The sequence below is a fragment of the Uloborus diversus genome, chromosome 1 (assembly GCF_026930045.1).
Source record: "Uloborus diversus isolate 005 chromosome 1, Udiv.v.3.1, whole genome shotgun sequence".
Taxonomy (NCBI): domain Eukaryota; kingdom Metazoa; phylum Arthropoda; class Arachnida; order Araneae; family Uloboridae; genus Uloborus; species Uloborus diversus.
In genome coordinates, this window is record NC_072731.1 from 199,568,216 (window position 1) to 199,586,831 (window position 18,616).

Here is an 18,616-nt window from a genome sequence, read left to right on the forward strand (position 1 = left end):
ATTCCAAGCGATTACACACACACACACACACACACACACACATATATATATATATATATATATATATATATATATATATATATATATATATATATATATATAAAAGAAGTAACCCCCCCCGAAAGTCGGGTCTAGCTACGCCACTGCATGAAACACTTAAGAGGGGAGACAGGTTGAAAAATCCACTTTTTTTAATATCATAAAATGTTAGTAAAACTATTAAAGAATATGCTGCCAAAATGTCAGTGAAAAATTCTGATTAGTTCCTATGCTATGAGTACTTAAGTGACTGAAGATTTGAAAATCTTCATAGTAGTTTTTTTCAAATGCGTTTTTCTCGAAACAACATTTTTCAAGTGGTGGTCATTCTAGTTCAAAGAGTTACTCACCAATTAGCCACGTTTACATGGACATTTTCTACCCTGAAAAAAACCCTGCTTTTAACCACATTCTGGTTATTTGCTGGGGAAATGTGGAGTTTTCTTCCTCCTGCTATCGACTGGAGTCAAAGTGGGATTTTTACCCAGAATGCATTTTGCGTAACGAGTTTGTGGTAAAAACCACTTTCTCGGGCACAGGGTACAAGCTCTTTTTGCATGTGAGCGGCGTATTTTCCATCCGTTTTATTCGGAGTTGAAGCGGGGAAATGTGAGGTACAAAAGATTCATGTAATGCAGCTATTGTTCTGAAAATTTGTGTGAATATTCTTTATTCAATTACAATCTATTTGAACCTAACTCTGGGATAATATTATAAATAAATATATATTTTTTAATGCAAGAAATGTGAAAAAAAATGGTAGAAAATATGACATTGTAATCAAACACTTCAAAAACGTGAAATTTTCACATTTTTTGATCATATTTAGGTTCATATTCTTAGAAAATGTGTTTTTGATCAAAAATAAAATTGTAATGATTACAAATAAAAATTGGCTTCGGTAATGCCCACTAGCAACAAACTCTAATGGTGACCAGCCATAGACAGCAACTTCTAACTCCACTATTTCTGCTGAAAATGACTTGAAAAAATTACAAAATGTACTTCAAAAGATGAATAAAAATGTCCTCTAAGTTTGAACAAATTCTGAATATTCCTTCTCTGTTAAGAAAATTCACAAAAAGCACAAATGTTTCAGCCTACTAAACTTGTTTCCCTCTTTAAAAAAGAAAAAGAAAAAAGCAAATTATCTAGGCTTCAGAAAATTAATTGCTTTTTTTTTTATTAACCGCTTTTCCTATTTTAAACTAGAAATTAAATGTAGAAAAATGTATCGTCTATTGTAAACTGTTTACACTATGAAGGAAAACAGTTAAAGATATTATTGCTTATAACTAATGAATGCTTTCTTTGTAATTGCAGAATTTAATGAACTGGATAGGGAATTTACATAGTGTTATTGTTTGAAACTGATAAAATATTTCCTTTTAGTGGAAGAAATATTTATAAAATTATTTCATTTATAGGAAATTGAACAAGGAGGTGCCAAAAAGAGACGCTTGGATAGTTGGAGGATACAAGAATGGCAGAGAAGTTTGGATGCTGTGTGTGTGTGGCTTGATCGTGCCGAGTCTACAATGGGGTTAGCAGCTTATGAAAGTTCTGGAAATGATATTTCTCCATGGGACACTCTATGTCTAGATGATCAGCAAGTGTTGCTCGAGGTAATAGGATTCATGAATTTTCTCAATACCCATTTTATGTTTTTATGCATTGCTATTTGTATCATAATATCCATATTTAATTGATGAATAATTCTTTGGCACACATTTACTTTAAATCTTTTTTTTTTTTTTTTGTAGTTAGCAATTAACTTTCTGGATAATTATTGCATTTAATGATTAGTAATATAATGATTGGTAAAAAAGATAACACATATGTTTGTGGATTTACACACACGTTGTTAAACTTTCATACGAGTGACTTAAGAGAATTCATTTAAATGTTTTATTTGAGAATATATTAGTAATTGCAAAAGGGCTCACATATGCTTCATTGATGAATTTATGATCTAATTCAGTACAATTCAGACTGTAAATTTGTCACTTTTATTTCAAGGATACTGAAGCAGATTTTAGAGCCCAGAAAGGAAAAATAGAAAAATTGATTAACCAAGGCCAGCAAGTAATCAAGGATTTAGAATCCAGTAAGTTTCCTAGTAATAATAGTCTGCATCATCATTTAGTTTTGCCTTTTTGCAATTTTTTTCTTGTTCCTCTATTTTAAAAATTAAAAAATATTGCTTACACATGTGAGTTTTGTTTAAAAGAAATTTTCCTGAAAAAAGTTTTGAAAATTCATTTTTAATTTAGTATTCACAGTATACCTAACTTACCGGCTGCTGTAAGAATGACTTTTATTTATTTCAGTCATAAGAACACACATTCAATCCTCAAATTAGGTAGAAAAATATGTTCTTGGAATCTGAACAGCAGGGAAAGTGGGAGGGCTTGCTTACTGGAACCAAAACAAAAGGATTGAAATTCTTGCAATAAGAAACACTTTATACGTATTAAGAACCTAGATAGTGAACTAAATTTTTTTTTGCGTCATGCATAAATTTTAGAAGCTTTTTAGCGTAGGGCATAAATTAATAAAAGTTTTCATTATTTTCCCTGATCAAACCCCGTACACACGGAAAAAATTAAAAAAAAAAAAAAGCTTATAAATGAGAAATATGCATAAAGAAGAGCATGTATAAGTGAGAGGATCACTATTTCTTATTTTTTTAGAAAAGTTTTTTGCTTGATCCTTGGAAAAGTGTTTGAATCTAAAATTAAATGTATGATTATTTCATTAATTATATGTCTGGTAGATGCTAAACGTTGTAGCAGATCTAGGTTCTGCTGTACAATTAAATTTTAATCACTATGATTTTTGATCGTAGGATTAGCAGATAACACTTTTATAGAGATCTTGTAAACTTTTATTTTCCCTTAAAATGAGCTTTGCTGAACAATGTTCCTGTAAAAATTGGTAATATAATATGAATAATTAATTGTTTTCATTTCTTGTTTAGTTGGCGAAGATCCAAAACAAATCCAAAAGATTCTCACAGAGGTGGAGAATCGATGGAAAGATCTCGTCAGCTCGGTCGAGAACCAAAAGCGGAACGTTCAGTTGCAAGTGGATGCTGATCGCTTGAGGTGCGAGAAGGATGCCCTTGAGCTCATCCTCAGCTCACATTGCCGTTGGATGGAAACCACACAGCGGTCCCTTTTAGATCCAAAATCAGATGAATGTAGAAGACTGGCTGAACAATGTAAAGTAAGCTATTCCTGAGATTTTAAATTATTCACTACAGTTGGTTTCATTATTTTTAAGTGTTTTAGGAGTGCAATGTTATTGTGGGAGCATGACTTTTTCTTCATTGATCTATGGACGTGTCCTGAGAGTTGTGCAAATTTTGACAATTTTTTCTAAAAGCAGTGTTTGTTCTTGCACTGACTTTGTTTTTAACCAATCACAGTAACTATTGTAATAGTGTTTCAACAAATATCTTATGTGATCGTCTTGAAAACCTGCTAAAATATGTCTTGTTTTGATCTTGTTTAGCTGAAAGCTAGGTAGATATTAGAAATTTGAATGGTCAGAATTTATCCGGAAATTTAGGGAAAAAGATAATTTTTTTTTTCATTTTTCTCTCCCCAGATGGCATTTTTTTTTTCACTTGGAAAAAAAAAAATTTTGAAATTTATAGCATAAAATAACATGCTCAGGAATTTATAATAATTAATTTATAATACTTTTTATTGTTTAATATTTTTTATGTTTCATCTCCTACATGAAAACATGAAAATTTGATACTGCAAGAAGTTATAAGACAGTTTAATTTCTTTGCACATCAGGTATTTTTGCCACTTTTCTCACTAAAACTGAATATATATGCAGGACAGAATTACATCAATAATATCAATTAGTAGAAATGATTAAATTTGTTACATTGATATTTAATGTGTGTGTATTATGAGTACACACATGTATAATGTGCATGTAACAACCGTTTTTATAAACAGCAGTAACTTTCTGTCTAAAATTTTAATTTCTCGTAAAAAAAACTGCAGTCAAAACATTTATACAACAATTGGCAAAAATAATATCCTATTCAACATTAAATGATTGACTGATGAGTGATGATTTGATTAATTTAGTTTGTTTTTGGTGTTTTGAATAAGAAAAGCTACTGGCAGTAATGATATACAGAAAAGCTTTTTTTAATAGTAATTTTTTATATATCTCAAATAAGGCAAAATATGTATTGCTGATATTTAAAAATATTAAACATTTTGCATTTTCTAAGACATATATCTATTTAAAGAAACTACATTTTTATTTTGAAAAAAAAACAAGTTTTCCCCAAAAACTCCCGGAAAAAACCTTTTTTCCTCCACCTCAAAATTGCCGGAAATTTTACATCTCTAGTGATATATAAAGTTCTTTGAAAATTACTGTAATTGTACAAATACTTTGTTCTTTCTTAAGCTTTACTCTGTAGATATTTTAAATGAGAGTTACAAATTAATTTTATCAATCCATTTATTTATACATTTTTAATTTTTTTTAAAATAAAAAATATGTTTATCTAACTGATTATAATGATCATTTCAGTTTCTTTGATCTATTTTTTTAAATCGTACAATTGTCTTTTCTTACTGTACATAGTTAATAGTATGTTCAATATCTCAAATGATTAACCATCTACGTTGAATTAAACTATCTGAAAGTTTTTTTTCCTGTTTTTGTAAAATATCACTAGTAAATTGATTTATTAGTTTTATGGTAATTTTTTATTCAAATAGAACATTTTTAATGGTTATCAAATTTCAATTTCATTTTCAGCTGCGTTTAAAGTCCTTAGAAGCCCAAGAAGAAAAAATTGACAGGTTAAAGAAAGAAACAAATGAAGCTAAAAAGAAATCTCCCACTTTTATGTCTTTCGCTGTTGAAGTTGACCAATTTTCTAAAGAATGGGATGTTATGTCTAGAAGACTAGGTAAGTGTTTTTTCAACAAAAAAAGAGTATTTTGCATATTTTGATTGACCAATAGAAATCTCATTCATAAGTAGTTCTATCCAATATGAAATTCATAACACTAAAACTATCCCTTTTTTTCAGCTTATAAAACATTTGAAATATATATTCTTGATTTTTTTTTTTAAAAACCCTAGCTGATAATCCATGTGGTTAAAGAAAAAAAGAGTCAGTGAATGCAATCAAACTCGCTTATAACGAGTGCAAAGGGACCACTATATTTGCACATAACTGAGTGCTGGTAAAAACAGATTCGTGAAAAAAAGTCAAAACTTTATACATGCTTGCTTTGTTATTTTTATATTTCTGTACAGCACCAAAAAAGTTGTTATTCGCTTTGAACTGTCTTATTGTCTCTCTTTTGTTATTGTTTTCGAGGAGTGTGTGATCCGAAAAACATTTATTTACATCCATGGCTTCAAAATAGTTTGAAGTTTTTCTGCACTTAAGAAGCCAAGTATGTTGAGAGGACTATTTAAATTCAAATTCTTCACATTATGCACTTTCATGGTCACTTTCATTGTTTTTATCTCATCTGCATTTTGCTTGACTTTCAGCTACAATATCCTTAGAAGAAAATCTCGGAAATGATAACATTCTCTTTAACAAGTATGTAATTTCAAATGCTCCTCTATTCCACGGATTTAAGAAAATGTGCCATGTCATGACTTGTTCTCATGATTTATGTCTTATCTCTAACTTTCGGTTGAATTAAAGATGTGAATGGAATTTTTCAAAAAATAGAATATTCTTTTCTGAGGAGAAAATCAAAAGAAATTTTTGAATTACAAAAATATCACTTGCTTTTGTTCATAAAAAGCTTGTTATGTTCCCATAGACTTAACATTGTGTCAACCAAATATTTTTCAAAACAGGGTTTGCTATAAGCGAGTTGCCCTTTATTAACAATAAAAGTATTTATTGTTGATATTCATTTTCTCTATGTATTTTTTTTTTTTTTTTTTTTTTGAGTTAAAGTATGTATTTACACATTTTAACTCTTAAAAAAAATTAAATGTTACTCCAAAAGTTGTTTGTCATATTACTGTTTTTGAGCTAAGTATTTATAGTCAAACCTGTCTATCTCAAATTTCAGGGGACAGCAGAAAAAATCTACAAATGTGTTCTGAAATACATGCATTGCTTTTGAGTTACTCTGCATCTTTGGTTATGGTTACTGGTATATCTTTGAAACATCCAAATTCTTTCGAATCCATTTAATTTTTTTACATTTAATACCTACTTAATCTTTTGCCTACTTAAGGGCCTCAAGTCTGGTTCTATGGATATTCAGATCTTTAATTCCTTGTCTAGATCAGATTTGGGATATTTGAAAATCAGATTTATGGTCTAAATACTGAATAATTACTGGATATTTCAATGAATCTCTAGAAGTTTGCAACTTTGATTTTTCAGTTTAAAGAAAATTGACATGATTGCAAGATTTCATGATTAAAACTTATGTGTTATAAACATATTCCCATTTTTCATTGATATAATTCTCTTTTTCTAGCTGAAATGGAACGAAGTCTGAATCATGCAATGTTACAAAGTCCTCCAGTCAAGTTCCTAGAAGCTGCTAAAGCTCTTGATACATGGCTTGGTAGCGTCCATGAGGCGTTGATTTCAGAACAAATATCTATGACAGAGTTACATCAGATGAAAGAACAATTAGATAAATTAAAAGTATGTTTATTTTTCTGTAAAAATGATATAATTACAGAAAGGATGTACAATTTGCTTTCTGTTTAACGACTTTCAAGGGACCACAAAAAAAATGTCCATAAATAGAAAGCGTCCTCAAATAAAATGCACACTACTACAGTGAACCATCTGGGACCGTGAAAAGCCGTCGTTAAATATAGAGAAAGTAGTTAAGTGGAGCATCGTTAAACAGAGGGCCAACTGTATTTTGTTTAAGTATCTGCTGTTACATATGAAAACATTCTTTCATGTATGTCATGTTAGATAATGTTTTGAGTTGAATAATTGAAAACATTGATTTGCATGTCTCACAATATTTGCCTTTGAAACTTTTATCCTGCAATGTGTGGAAGTGGGATGAGTATTTTCCTGTAGGTTACTTAGGGGATAATTATAAGTGATGTCCCTTTTTAAAAATTTTCATCCTTCTTCTGAAATTTTGCGTGAGTATGAAAAGGAAAAATTGACTGGCTTTTTTAAATTGCGGTGGAGCATAAATAAACAAGATTAGTAAATTATGTAATTTTGAAAACAAAAATTTTAAATTCACTGATGTAAATGAAACTATTGGACTGGTTTCAAATGCTAGAGCAAGGCAAATTCCTATTAGTGGACTAATGGTTTAGCAAAAAGCAAAGGAAATAGCAGATGCTTTAGGGATAGAAATTTTTTCTGCAAACAAAGGGTGGTTGAAGCCTAATATTTCAACAAGCAAAAAAGTGAAATTTTCAACTCAGCAAACTGTGGAGAAAATTGATGATGCCGTTACTGACGACTCCTTTTCTTTTGGGATTTGCTTTAATGAGTAAATAACAAATCTAAAAAAAAAATTAAAGACAAAAAAACTCGACTGCATAAAAGCCAAACGAACTAAAAAGAAAAAAATATAAGCCCATTGTTTAAAATGTTATTAAGTACTACTGAATAACTACACCATTGAAATAGTTTTATAATCGATACACACGTAAGACAAATCATAAATTCAAAGTCAAGACAAATCATAAATTCAAATTTGAATTTATGATTTGTCTTATGTGTGTATAGATTATAAAACTATTTCAATGGTGTAGTTATTCCGTAGTACTTAATAACATTCTAAACTACTAGGCTTATATTTTTTTCTTTTTGGCTTGTTTGGTTTTTACATAGTCGAGTTTTTTGTTTTTATTTAATGATTATTTTTTATTTAACACTTTTTAGTTACTTTTCATTGACTTAGTTAATATGATGACTAGTGGTACCTGCACGGCTTTGACCGTAGTAGAAAATTAAAAGGTCATTTGGTTCACCTATGTACAAATAATGGATGATAAATTTCTCACCAATATGGCTAAGTTCCTTTGCTTGCCAACGTTATTGTAATTTGCTTGTCCACCTTATAATAATTTACTCGTCCATGTTATGATAATTTGCTGAGTAAAATGTTCTTAAAATTGGAATAGAAAAAGAACAAAATCGAAAAATCGCTTAGAGGTGTACACCCCATAGTACAAACTAATTTTGTGCCAAATTTCATGAAAATCGGTCGAACGGTCTAGGTGCTATGCTCGTCACAGACATCTAGACAGAGATCTAGACTTTCAGCTTTATTATTAGTAAAGAAGAAGGCAAGACGGTAAATTTTGCAATCTTGTCATTTTATTGAGAGTTTACATTGTGAGGATTATTAAGTAACTTGCGGTGGTCTAAACTACTGATTATTAGTCCCTCTGGGGACCTAACTTGGCTTAAAGGTACATATGCTTGACCTTTAGCAAAATTGCGCAAAAATTAAGTCAACCACAGCTATATAAACTGCCTGTATAACTAATGATGACTCGAGCTCAGTAATGTCGTGAGACAAATCTTTCTTGCAAAACTAAAAAAGCTCATCAAGAAATTCACGTCGCAAAACTCAGTCCCCTGAATCAGGACAAAAACAAATGCAACATGTTAGAGATGAAAATCGAATTATTGGGTGAGTGCAAAAGTTCGTGCGGAGTTGCAATAGATGGCGTTAGAACGGGCATAACGTGTTGTCATTAATACCACTATCTACGTAAGTCAGATCGTTGGAAAGGTGACATGTGCAGCTTTCATTCCAATCAAAATAATTTGTGCAGATACAAACTGCTTCGAGAAAGATTACTTTTAAAATGAGTGTTGATAAAGTGCATTTACGGCATGTTATGCTTTATGAGTTTCGGAAGGGAATAAACGTTGCAGCAGCCGTAAAAAACATTCAAGACGTTTATCAAGCTCAAGCACCAGCTAAACGAACTGTGGAAAAATGGTTCGCAAAATTTCGTTGTGGAGATTTTAAGCTGGAAGACGAGCCACGCTCAGGTCGACCTTCCGACATTGATGACGACGTTTTGCGTTCTTTAGTTCAGAATACTCCGCGAATTTCAACAGAGGAAATTGCTACAGCACTTAACGTTGACCAGTGAACAGCTTTTCGGTGTTAAAAAAAATTGGATTTGATTTAAAGCTCGATATATGCATGCCCCATTTGTTGACCGAGAGCAACAAAATCCAGCGAATTTCTGCTGCCGTATCTTTACTTGGGCGGCTCAAAAACGAGCCGTTTTTGGATCGATTTGTGACGGGCAATGAAAAATGGGTCCTGTACAAGAACGTTCAGCGCAAACGCACATGGAAACAGGCAGGTGAACATGGTGACGCAATGGCAAAGGCCAGTTTGCACCCGATGAAGGTGATGCTCTGTGTTTGGTGGGATTGCAAGGGTATAATTCATTTTGAGTTTCTCCCCGCCGGCCAAACGATTGATTCGGACAAGTACTGTCGTCAATTAACTAATCTGAACCGAGAAATCAAACAGAAACGTCCGAGTTTGTCAAATCGCAAAGGCGTAGTCTTTCATCAAGATAACGCTAGACCACACGTTTCAAGACAGACGCTACGCAAACTGAACAGCCTGAAATGGGATGTCCTAACTCATCCACCGTATTCTCCTGATATCGCACCGTCGGATTATCACTTATTCCGGTCATTGCAAAATCATTTAAATGGAAAAAAACTTGACTCTTTGAATGCTTTACAAAACGTCGTGTCTTCGTTCTTCGAATCTAAACCACGCAGTTTTTATGATCGGGGCATCCGTATGCTGCCAGAACGTTGGAAGAAGATTATAGACAACGATGGAGAATATATCATTGATTGAATAAAGAGTTTTGCTTGCCTAATCACTGTATGACTTTCTTTCACAAACTGCGCACGAACTTTTGCACTCACCCAATAGTAGATTTAGTAAACAAAAAATTCAGGCAGTAAAAATGATGCCTGCGTTTGTCGCCGACTGTGTCGCACTCAGGTAGCGTGCAACATGATCCCAAACTGACAATATGGCGACTGGTTGTTGTTGTGGTGAATTTTGATTACTGTCATGTGTTTAGTGACACTGACTCCCAAGGTTAAGACAAATCGATTGACGTAAGAATCATAAAATTTGGCCAAGGCGTTTAGCCTCTAGAACGCCACATAAGAACAAACATACATACATAGACTTATATACACATTACCCTCCTTTGCGTCGCTCACACGCAGCCGTTTTTAAAGGAAGTATTTTCTATAAAACTGAAAAATTATAAACAAAAATTAGAGAGATCATAAATTAAGCATTTTCTTTTCTTTTATTTATGAAAAATCATTTTAAACTGATGACTAATCATTAGTAGTATAGTAAAGTCAGAACAAACAACGTAAGTAGAAGCACAAATTTGTAAATTACAGCAGACACGTGTTTCGGCGTTACAGGGAACGCCTTTTTCAATGCAAAAAATAATGAGCTTATGGATGAAAAGACATCCGACAAAAGCCAAGAGCAGATAAGCATGCAGCTTAAAAGATAAAAACAGCGGATTAGCCAAACACCAATGACAAAGTTATAAACCAATCAGGAACCAATAGGAATGCAAGCAAAGGCCAGGAGCTTTCTCTTAGGTACGAACCCAGAAAGAAAGAATTCAATTGGACAAGGATTAAGCCAAAGCTTAAACAAAAAGAAAAGAAATTGTCAGTAACCGTGAACCGCAAGAAAGGAAAAGCAGAATGGAAAACCAAGAAATAAAATAAACAGAAACAAAAAATATTCGAAAAAAGGAAAAATAAAGATAAATAGAAGAAAATTGGGGGGGGGGGGGTGTCAATCAAGACAAAAAGGTAAAATTAAACAAAGGAAGATAGATAAAAATGAGTGGGAAAAAAGGGGAGTATTAAAGATATGGGAGCCAAATGTTAGAAAAATATGGAACTGAACTAAGATCGTTAACTAAGTTAGAACTGTTCCTCAAAATATGAAAGGATTCCCAAAAGTCAAGATCTGATGAATTGGGGCATTTTTGGATAATCTGATAAGAGTTAAAATCAAAAGAGTGATTCGAATCCCAACAATGTTGAGCAATGCTAGACTTATTTAATTGTTGTTTTTTCACATAATTTTGATGCTCTTTCAAGCGAATTTTTAAAGCACGCCGAGTCTGTCCAATATAGGCAAGTTTACAACTACAATTAATTCTATAAATTCCACAACAATTAAGAGGGTGAATAGGATCTTTAAGAGAAGAGAATGAAAGTTTATTAATAGGAGAGAACACCACCTGGAATTGGAAACGTTTTAGAATCTTAGCAACCTGATAGCTTACAGATGGAAAGAATGGCAAAACAACCAAATTCTTTCTGATGAAGGTTCGGTTAAGAACATTAGTTTGGGATTTATTTGAAAGTTTTTTTATAAATGGAATCAATCAAAGTTGGCGGATAGTCTCTATCAATTGCCACAGCTTTAAGATAATTAAGTTCCACTTTAAGAAGTTCAGACGAAGAACAAATATTAATTGCGCGATAAACAAAAGAATTGAAAGCAGAATATTTTTGATTTGGAGGATGAGACGATAGTCTATGAGGAGGTAAAGAGACAGCAAAAGGTTTGCGATAAACAGTAGTTTCAAAACCAATTTCAGTACGAGAAACAAGTACATCAAGAAATGAAATGCAATTATTCCGTTCTTTCTCACAAGAAAACTGAATATGAGGATCAATGGAGTTTAAAATAGATAAAACCTCATCACTCTCAAACTGATTCTGGTTCATTAGAACAAAACAATCATCAACATACCGAACATAAAATTGGAACTGCAGTTTTTGGAACAGCTTAACCTCAAAATAATGCATGTAAATATCACTAAGAATGGGGCTAAGTGGGTTACCCATAGCCAGACCATCTAACATAATATAAAAATTCCCATTAAAAACAAAAGAACATTGCTTAAGACAAGTAGGGGTAAGGAAAATTAAATCCTCAATTTCCGTATTGGTGAAATGAAATTCAGAAAGTCTTCTACGAAGCCATAACAATGAACCCTCGACGGGAACGTTCGTAAATAAAGAGTTAACATCAAAAGAAGCCATAAAAGAATTATTTGGAACGAAACTATGAATTTTTTTAACAAACTCAACAGAATTTTTAATAGTAAATAAATTGTGACTCCTAAGGGGAGAAAACACAGAGACTAAATATTTTGCAAGTTTGTACGAAGCCGTACCAATATTGGAAACAATCGGCCTGAAAGGAATACCAGCTTTATGCCCCTTAGGTAAAGCATAAAATCTAGCACAATTAGCAATAGATGGAACAACAGAGCGTTTAACATTTGAAGGAATAGACTTAACAGACTTGACAGCAGATGCAATAGTTTTTAACTCTTTATCACTAGGATCTTTAGAAATTTCAGCATATGGCCCAGAAGAAATCAAATCATTAGTTTTATCAACATAAGATGATTTGTCAAGAACAACAATTTGGCCACCCTTGTCAGCTTTGGTAACAACCAGATCAGAATTCGAAACTAAGTCTTTAACAGAACGGCTAACAGTATTAGCAAATACAGGTTTAGAAATTTTCGAGTTAAAGTCAATATTAGAAGCTATAAGATGCCGAATCGAATCTTTTTGAGAGGAAGTTAAGGCACTAAATTTAAAAGCTTTCTCAACAGGAGCAATAAGCTTTGAAAAAGAAGGATTAACACTCACAGCAAAATTATCATTACATTTTAGAGCCTCAATTTGAGAATTACTTAATGGAACGCTAGAAAGATTAACAACAACATTCTTATTAACAACAGGTAAATTATCAAGAGGAATGACATGAGAAGATTTACAAAGCATAGCTAATTTCTTTTTCAAAACAATTTGATGTTTATCAGAGGAACGAAGGGTTCTAGACCAAGAATTTCTGTCAATAATGTTAAAGTTGGGAATGGAATTAGAAACCGAAAGATGTAAATCATAAAGTTCACGTTCAATAAACGATAAATGTTTCCTAGTTTCCTGGATCGAAGCTCTGAGTAAAGCCAATTTCGACCGAAAGATTACTTTGTCAATTTTTACAGAACGTGGTAAATTACATTTCAAAGAAATAAACTTCGGAATAATTTTCTCAAATCAATAGGTTTGCCAATCTTCGGATTAAGAAATTTCGTTTTTTGAACCATTTAAAATTTCTTCAAGAGTGTAGGCGCAAGAAAATTATTCCGAAGTTTATTTCTTTGAAATGTAATTTACCACGTTCTGTAAAAATTGACAAAGTAATCTTTCGGTCGAAATTGGCTTTACTCAGAGCTTCGATCCAGGAAACTAGGAAACATTTATCGTTTATTGAACGTGAACTTTATGATTTACATCTTTCGGTTTCTAATTCCATTCCCAACTTTAACATTATTGACAGAAATTCTTGGTCTAGAACCCTTCGTTCCTCTGATAAACATCAAATTGTTTTGAAAAAGAAATTAGCTATGCTTTGTAAATCTTCTCATGTCGTTCCTCTTGATAATTTACCTGTTGTTAATAAGAATGTTGTTGTTAATCTTTCTAGCGTTCCATTAAGTAATTCTCAAATTGAGGCTCTAAAATGTAATGATAATTTTGCTGTGAGTGTTAATCCTTCTTTTTCAAAGCTTATTGCTCCTGTTGAGAAAGCTTTTAAATTTAGTGCCTTAACTTCCTCTCAAAAAGATTCGATTCGGCATCTTATAGCTTCTAATATTGACTTTAACTCGAAAATTTCTAAACCTGTATTTGCTAATACTGTTAGCCGTTCTGTTAAAGACTTAGTTTCGAATTCTGATCTGGTTGTTACCAAAGCTGACAAGGGTGGCCAAATTGTTGTTCTTGACAAATCATCTTATGTTGATAAAACTAATGATTTGATTTCTTCTGGGCCATATGCTGAAATTTCTAAAGATCCTAGTGATAAAGAGTTAAAAACTATTGCATCTGCTGTCAAGTCTGTTAAGTCTATTCCTTCAAATGTTAAACGCTCTGTTGTTCCATCTATTGCTAATTGTGCTAGATTTTATGCTTTACCTAAGGTGCATAAAGCTGGTATTCCTTTCAGGCCGATTGTTTCCAATATTGGTACGGCTTCGTACAAACTTGCAAAATATTTAGTCTCTGTGTTTTCTCCCCTTAGGAGTCACAATTTATTTACTATTAAAAATTCTGTTGAGTTTGTTAAAAAAATTCATAGTTTCGTTCCAAATAATTCTTTTATGGCTTCTTTTGATGTTAACTCTTTATTTACGAACGTTCCCGTCGAGGGTTCATTGTTATGCCTTCGTAGAAGACTTTCTGAATTTCATTTCACCAATACGGAAATTGAGGATTTAATTTTCCTTACCCGTACTTGTCTTAAGCAATGTTCTTTTGTTTTTAATGGGAATTTTTATATTATGTTAGATGGTCTGGCTATGGGTAACCCACTTAGCCCCATTCTTAGTGATATTTACATGCATTATTTTGAGGTTAAGCTGTTCCAAAAACTGCAGTTCCAATTTTATGTTCGGTATGTTGATGATTGTTTTTTTCTAATGAACCAGAATCAGTTTGAGAGTGATGAGGTTTTATCTATTTTAAACTCCATTGATCCTCATATTCAGTTTTCTTGTGAGAAAGAACGGAATAATTGCATTTCATTTCTTGATGTACTTGTTTCTTGTACTGAAATTGGTTTTGAAACTACTGTTTATCGCAAACCTTTTGCTGTCTTTTTACCTCCTCATAGACTATCCTCTCATCCTCCAAATCAAAAATATTCTGCTTTCAATTCTTTTGTTTATCGCGCAATTAATATTTGTTCTTCGTCTGAACTTCTTAAAGTGGAACTTAATTATCTTAAAGCTGTGGCAATTGATAGAGACTATCCGCCAACTTTGATTGATTCCATTTATAAAAAACTTTCAAATAAATCCCAAACTAATGTTCTTAACCGAACCTTCATCAGAAAGAATTTGGTTGTTTTGCCATTCTTTCCATCTGTAAGCTATCAGGTTGCTAAGATTCTAAAACGTTTCCAATTCCAGGTGGTGTTCTCTCCTATTAATAAACTTTCATTCTCTTCTCTTAAAGATCCTATTCACCCTCTTAATTGTTGTGGAATTTATAGAATTAATTGTAGTTGTAAACTTGCCTATATTGGACAGACTCGGCGTGCTTTAAAAATTCGCTTGAAAGAGCATCAAAATTATGTGAAAAAACAACAATTAAATAAGTCTAGTATTGCTCAACATTGTTGGGATTCGAATCACTCTTTTGATTTTAACTCTTATCAGATTATCCAAAAATGCCCCAATTCATCAGATCTTGACTTTTGGGAATCCTTTCATATTTTGAGGAACAGTTCTAACTTAGTTAACGATCTTAGTTCAGTTCCATATTTTTCTAACATTTGGCTCCCATATCTTTAATACTCCCCTTTTTTTCCCACTCATTTTTATCTATCTTCCTTTGTTTAATTTTACCTTTTTGTCTTGATTGACACCCCCCCCCCCCAATTTTCTTCTATTTATCTTTATTTTTCCTTTTTTCGAATATTTTTTGTTTCTGTTTATTTTATTTCTTGGTTTTCCATTCTGCTTTTCCTTTCTTGCGGTTCACGGTTACTGACAATTTCTTTTCTTTTTGTTTAAGCTTCGGCTTAATCCTTGTCCAATTGAATTCTTTCTTTCTGGGTTCGTACCTAAGAGAAAGCTCCTGGCCTTTGCTTGCATTCCTATTGGTTCCTGATCGGTTTATAACTTTGTCATTGGTGTTTGGCTAATCCGCTGTTTTTATCTTTTAAGCTGCATGCTTATCTGCTCTTGGCTTTTGTCGGATGTCTTTTCATCCATAAGCTCATTATTTTTTGCATTGAAAAAGGCGTTCCCTGTAACGGCGAAACACGTGTCTGCTGTAATTTACAAATTTGTGCTTCTACTTACGTTGTTTGTTCTGACTTTACTATTCAGCACAAAGGTATTTATTTATCTTATTAGTAGTATAGTTCAAGTTCAATAATCCAAACCCTTAAGAGCCGTCATCCCCCTGAGCAGTCTAGCTTTCAAAGATTGAAGGGGGGACTTTCACATAACCCCTTTGAAGAAGTTTTACTGCACAATCAAAGAACCTATTATGTATAGAACCTATTATGTATTTGTAAACATGAAATGTTGTAAAATATAATAAGCTTTAACCAAATACTAATTACTAAATAGTAAGGTATAAAAAAGCTCTTTCTTCCTAAGAAAAATCCTTGAAATGGCCCTAGTGCAAAACTTTTCTCGTATGTTGGAGATGAATGCATCATTTGTCAACTAAATTTGTTTTCTTTTAACTTTGAAACCTGGGCCAGCGCTAGTAGTTTTGTCGCCTCAGGCGATGTTGACAAGTGCCACCCCCTCATCTTAATTTTTGCTGCAAACATCACTGCATTTTATGGCACCCAATGATATTTTTTTTTAATTTTATTTTGGCATTATGAAATTTGCTGCCCCTAAAATCTGCTGTCCTATGCGGCAATTGCCATTGGCTTGATCATTATTTTGATTTGTCAAGCAGCTATGGTGAGTCCAGTTAAGGCATTTCTTCAGGTTCTCTTAAATAGTAGGTCTCTCTTTCAGAAATTGTGATGGTCAGCAAGCTTTTTGCCATCTATTATGGTCATAGTTGGAGATAATAATCTACTGCATTACTTGTTTGTAAGGGAGTTTTCAAGATGGTAGACTATTTATTTAGTTACTATATCCATGCATGACAGCAAAGAGAAAAAAGAAACACCCATTTAAGAAAAAATATTTTGAAATTATTCACAAAACAACAATTTCATGAAAATTTTGAACCTGAAAAATATTTATATTATTTTGAAAATTGGTGAAAGATAAAGTGAAAGATTCAATTGTAGAATTTATTACATTGTTAGATTCATGGGGTTAGTTTGATAGTTAGGTAGCTGTTTTTATATAATTTGATAAAAAAATAATTCATGAAAATAGTTGGATGCTAATTTACGGAATTTTTGTTTGTTTGAAATTGAACATTATTTTAAAAAATCATCCTCTGAAGTTAAATGCACAAATCCATCGTGAAAGCAATAGTTAATCCCAATACTTGGATTCACTCTTTTCATGAATAAAAAAAAAAAAAAAAAGAGGGGGGGGGGGGAGGGAGGGAATGAGTATTGCAATGGATTTTAATGTTAACTATTGATGCCCTCAATATTCAAGATAACAGTATGAATCATAACTGAAACTTTTTATTAGGCAAACTTGTTTAAATGGTTTGCCTTTTTCATTAAATTCTTATGGTTTTAATCTTCTAGGAATTACATAGCACAATTGTGGAAGAAGAGCCTAATTTACAGTATGTTAGTAGTACTGGCAATCAACTTCTCCAATCAGATTTGGATGCACCTTGGGCAAATGATTTAAGTCATCAACTTCAGCATTTAGACTTTACATGGTCAGAAGTTTGTTCTCTCATTAATCTTAAGAGAGATAAATTGGAGAAGTATATTCTTCAACTTGAACAGTTCCAAGTAAGCGCAATTATGCTTTCACTTAAGTATGAATTTTTACTAAGTGTGGTAATTAAGTGAACATTTAAATGAATAATAACAGTATTCAAACAACAAGAATACAGTACTGTGGAAATTAATTGGGACAAACACATTTTTAAAAAAAGTATTCCTTTCTTGGAGATTTTCTGCCCTAAACCAGTTTTAACTGCATTTTCTTACAACATACGGATGGCCTTAACTAATCTAAACCTCTTTGACCGTATGATCAAGCTATGTCGAAAATGCAAGAAGTGGTTTCTGCAAGAAGTGGTTGATTGTGTGAATTGTCTGTTTCTTACCATGAATTAAAATTTTGTTGGAATTTTTGTTGTTACTTCAAAAGTGGCATTCAAAATAATATGAATGCCCCCCTCCCCATAAAAGCAAGAAGTCAAATTATTATAAATCACAAGTGAACCTTCTAATTGAGATTCTTGAAAGTCAATTTTAAATAATTTCACTTCATAAGGAATTTTATTCTATAATCCATGGCCAGTGTATATTACACACCCCAAAATCTGAACTGTTTGTCTTTGAATTAGTGTGGAATGTGTGCACACCAATGTTCCAGATTTAATGGGTAAAAAGTACAGCTGAGATTTAAAAATAAATAAAAAGTGCATAAATATTAAGTGAGGCATCTCACTCTTTATCATGCTTTAAATAAAAAATTGCAAAACTTACCAATTTTTTAAAATTAATTATCCCACATTTTACTTGTCATTTTTAATTTCAGCATTATTTGGTTCTGGTCTTTAATAAAGTTCGACATGTTCTATATCAAATTACCTTGCAGAGAATTCTTTTTATTTGAATTTCAGACGACTAGACGCATTCTTTTTCCTGGGATAGGTTTATTTATATTGATAAAACAAATTTTTCTTTAAAACTATAAATGTAAAGTGCAAGAAACATGCTAATAAATATATGTCTTTCTCTGCTTCATATTTTCTTTCAATCATATTTGTTATTTTATTCTGTTATTCAAAATAGCCCTGCTGCAATTAGTTTTA

At 32.1% G+C, this 18,616-nt stretch overlaps 1 protein-coding gene across 1 annotated transcript in view; it reads left to right on the forward strand.

Annotated features, from left to right (window-relative positions):
- LOC129234114 (dystrophin-like) overlaps nucleotides 1-18,616 on the forward strand; it is a gene marked incomplete at its 3' end in the record, with an annotated part of 333,560 nt that overhangs the window by 97,337 nt on the left and 217,607 nt on the right. Inside the window, 6 exon segments of the mRNA XM_054868004.1 lie at nucleotides 1,467-1,664; nucleotides 2,059-2,146; nucleotides 3,020-3,267; nucleotides 4,840-4,993; nucleotides 6,546-6,718; nucleotides 17,367-17,582. Coding sequence (XP_054723979.1) covers nucleotides 1,467-1,664; nucleotides 2,059-2,146; nucleotides 3,020-3,267; nucleotides 4,840-4,993; nucleotides 6,546-6,718; nucleotides 17,367-17,582 — 1,077 coding nt within the window.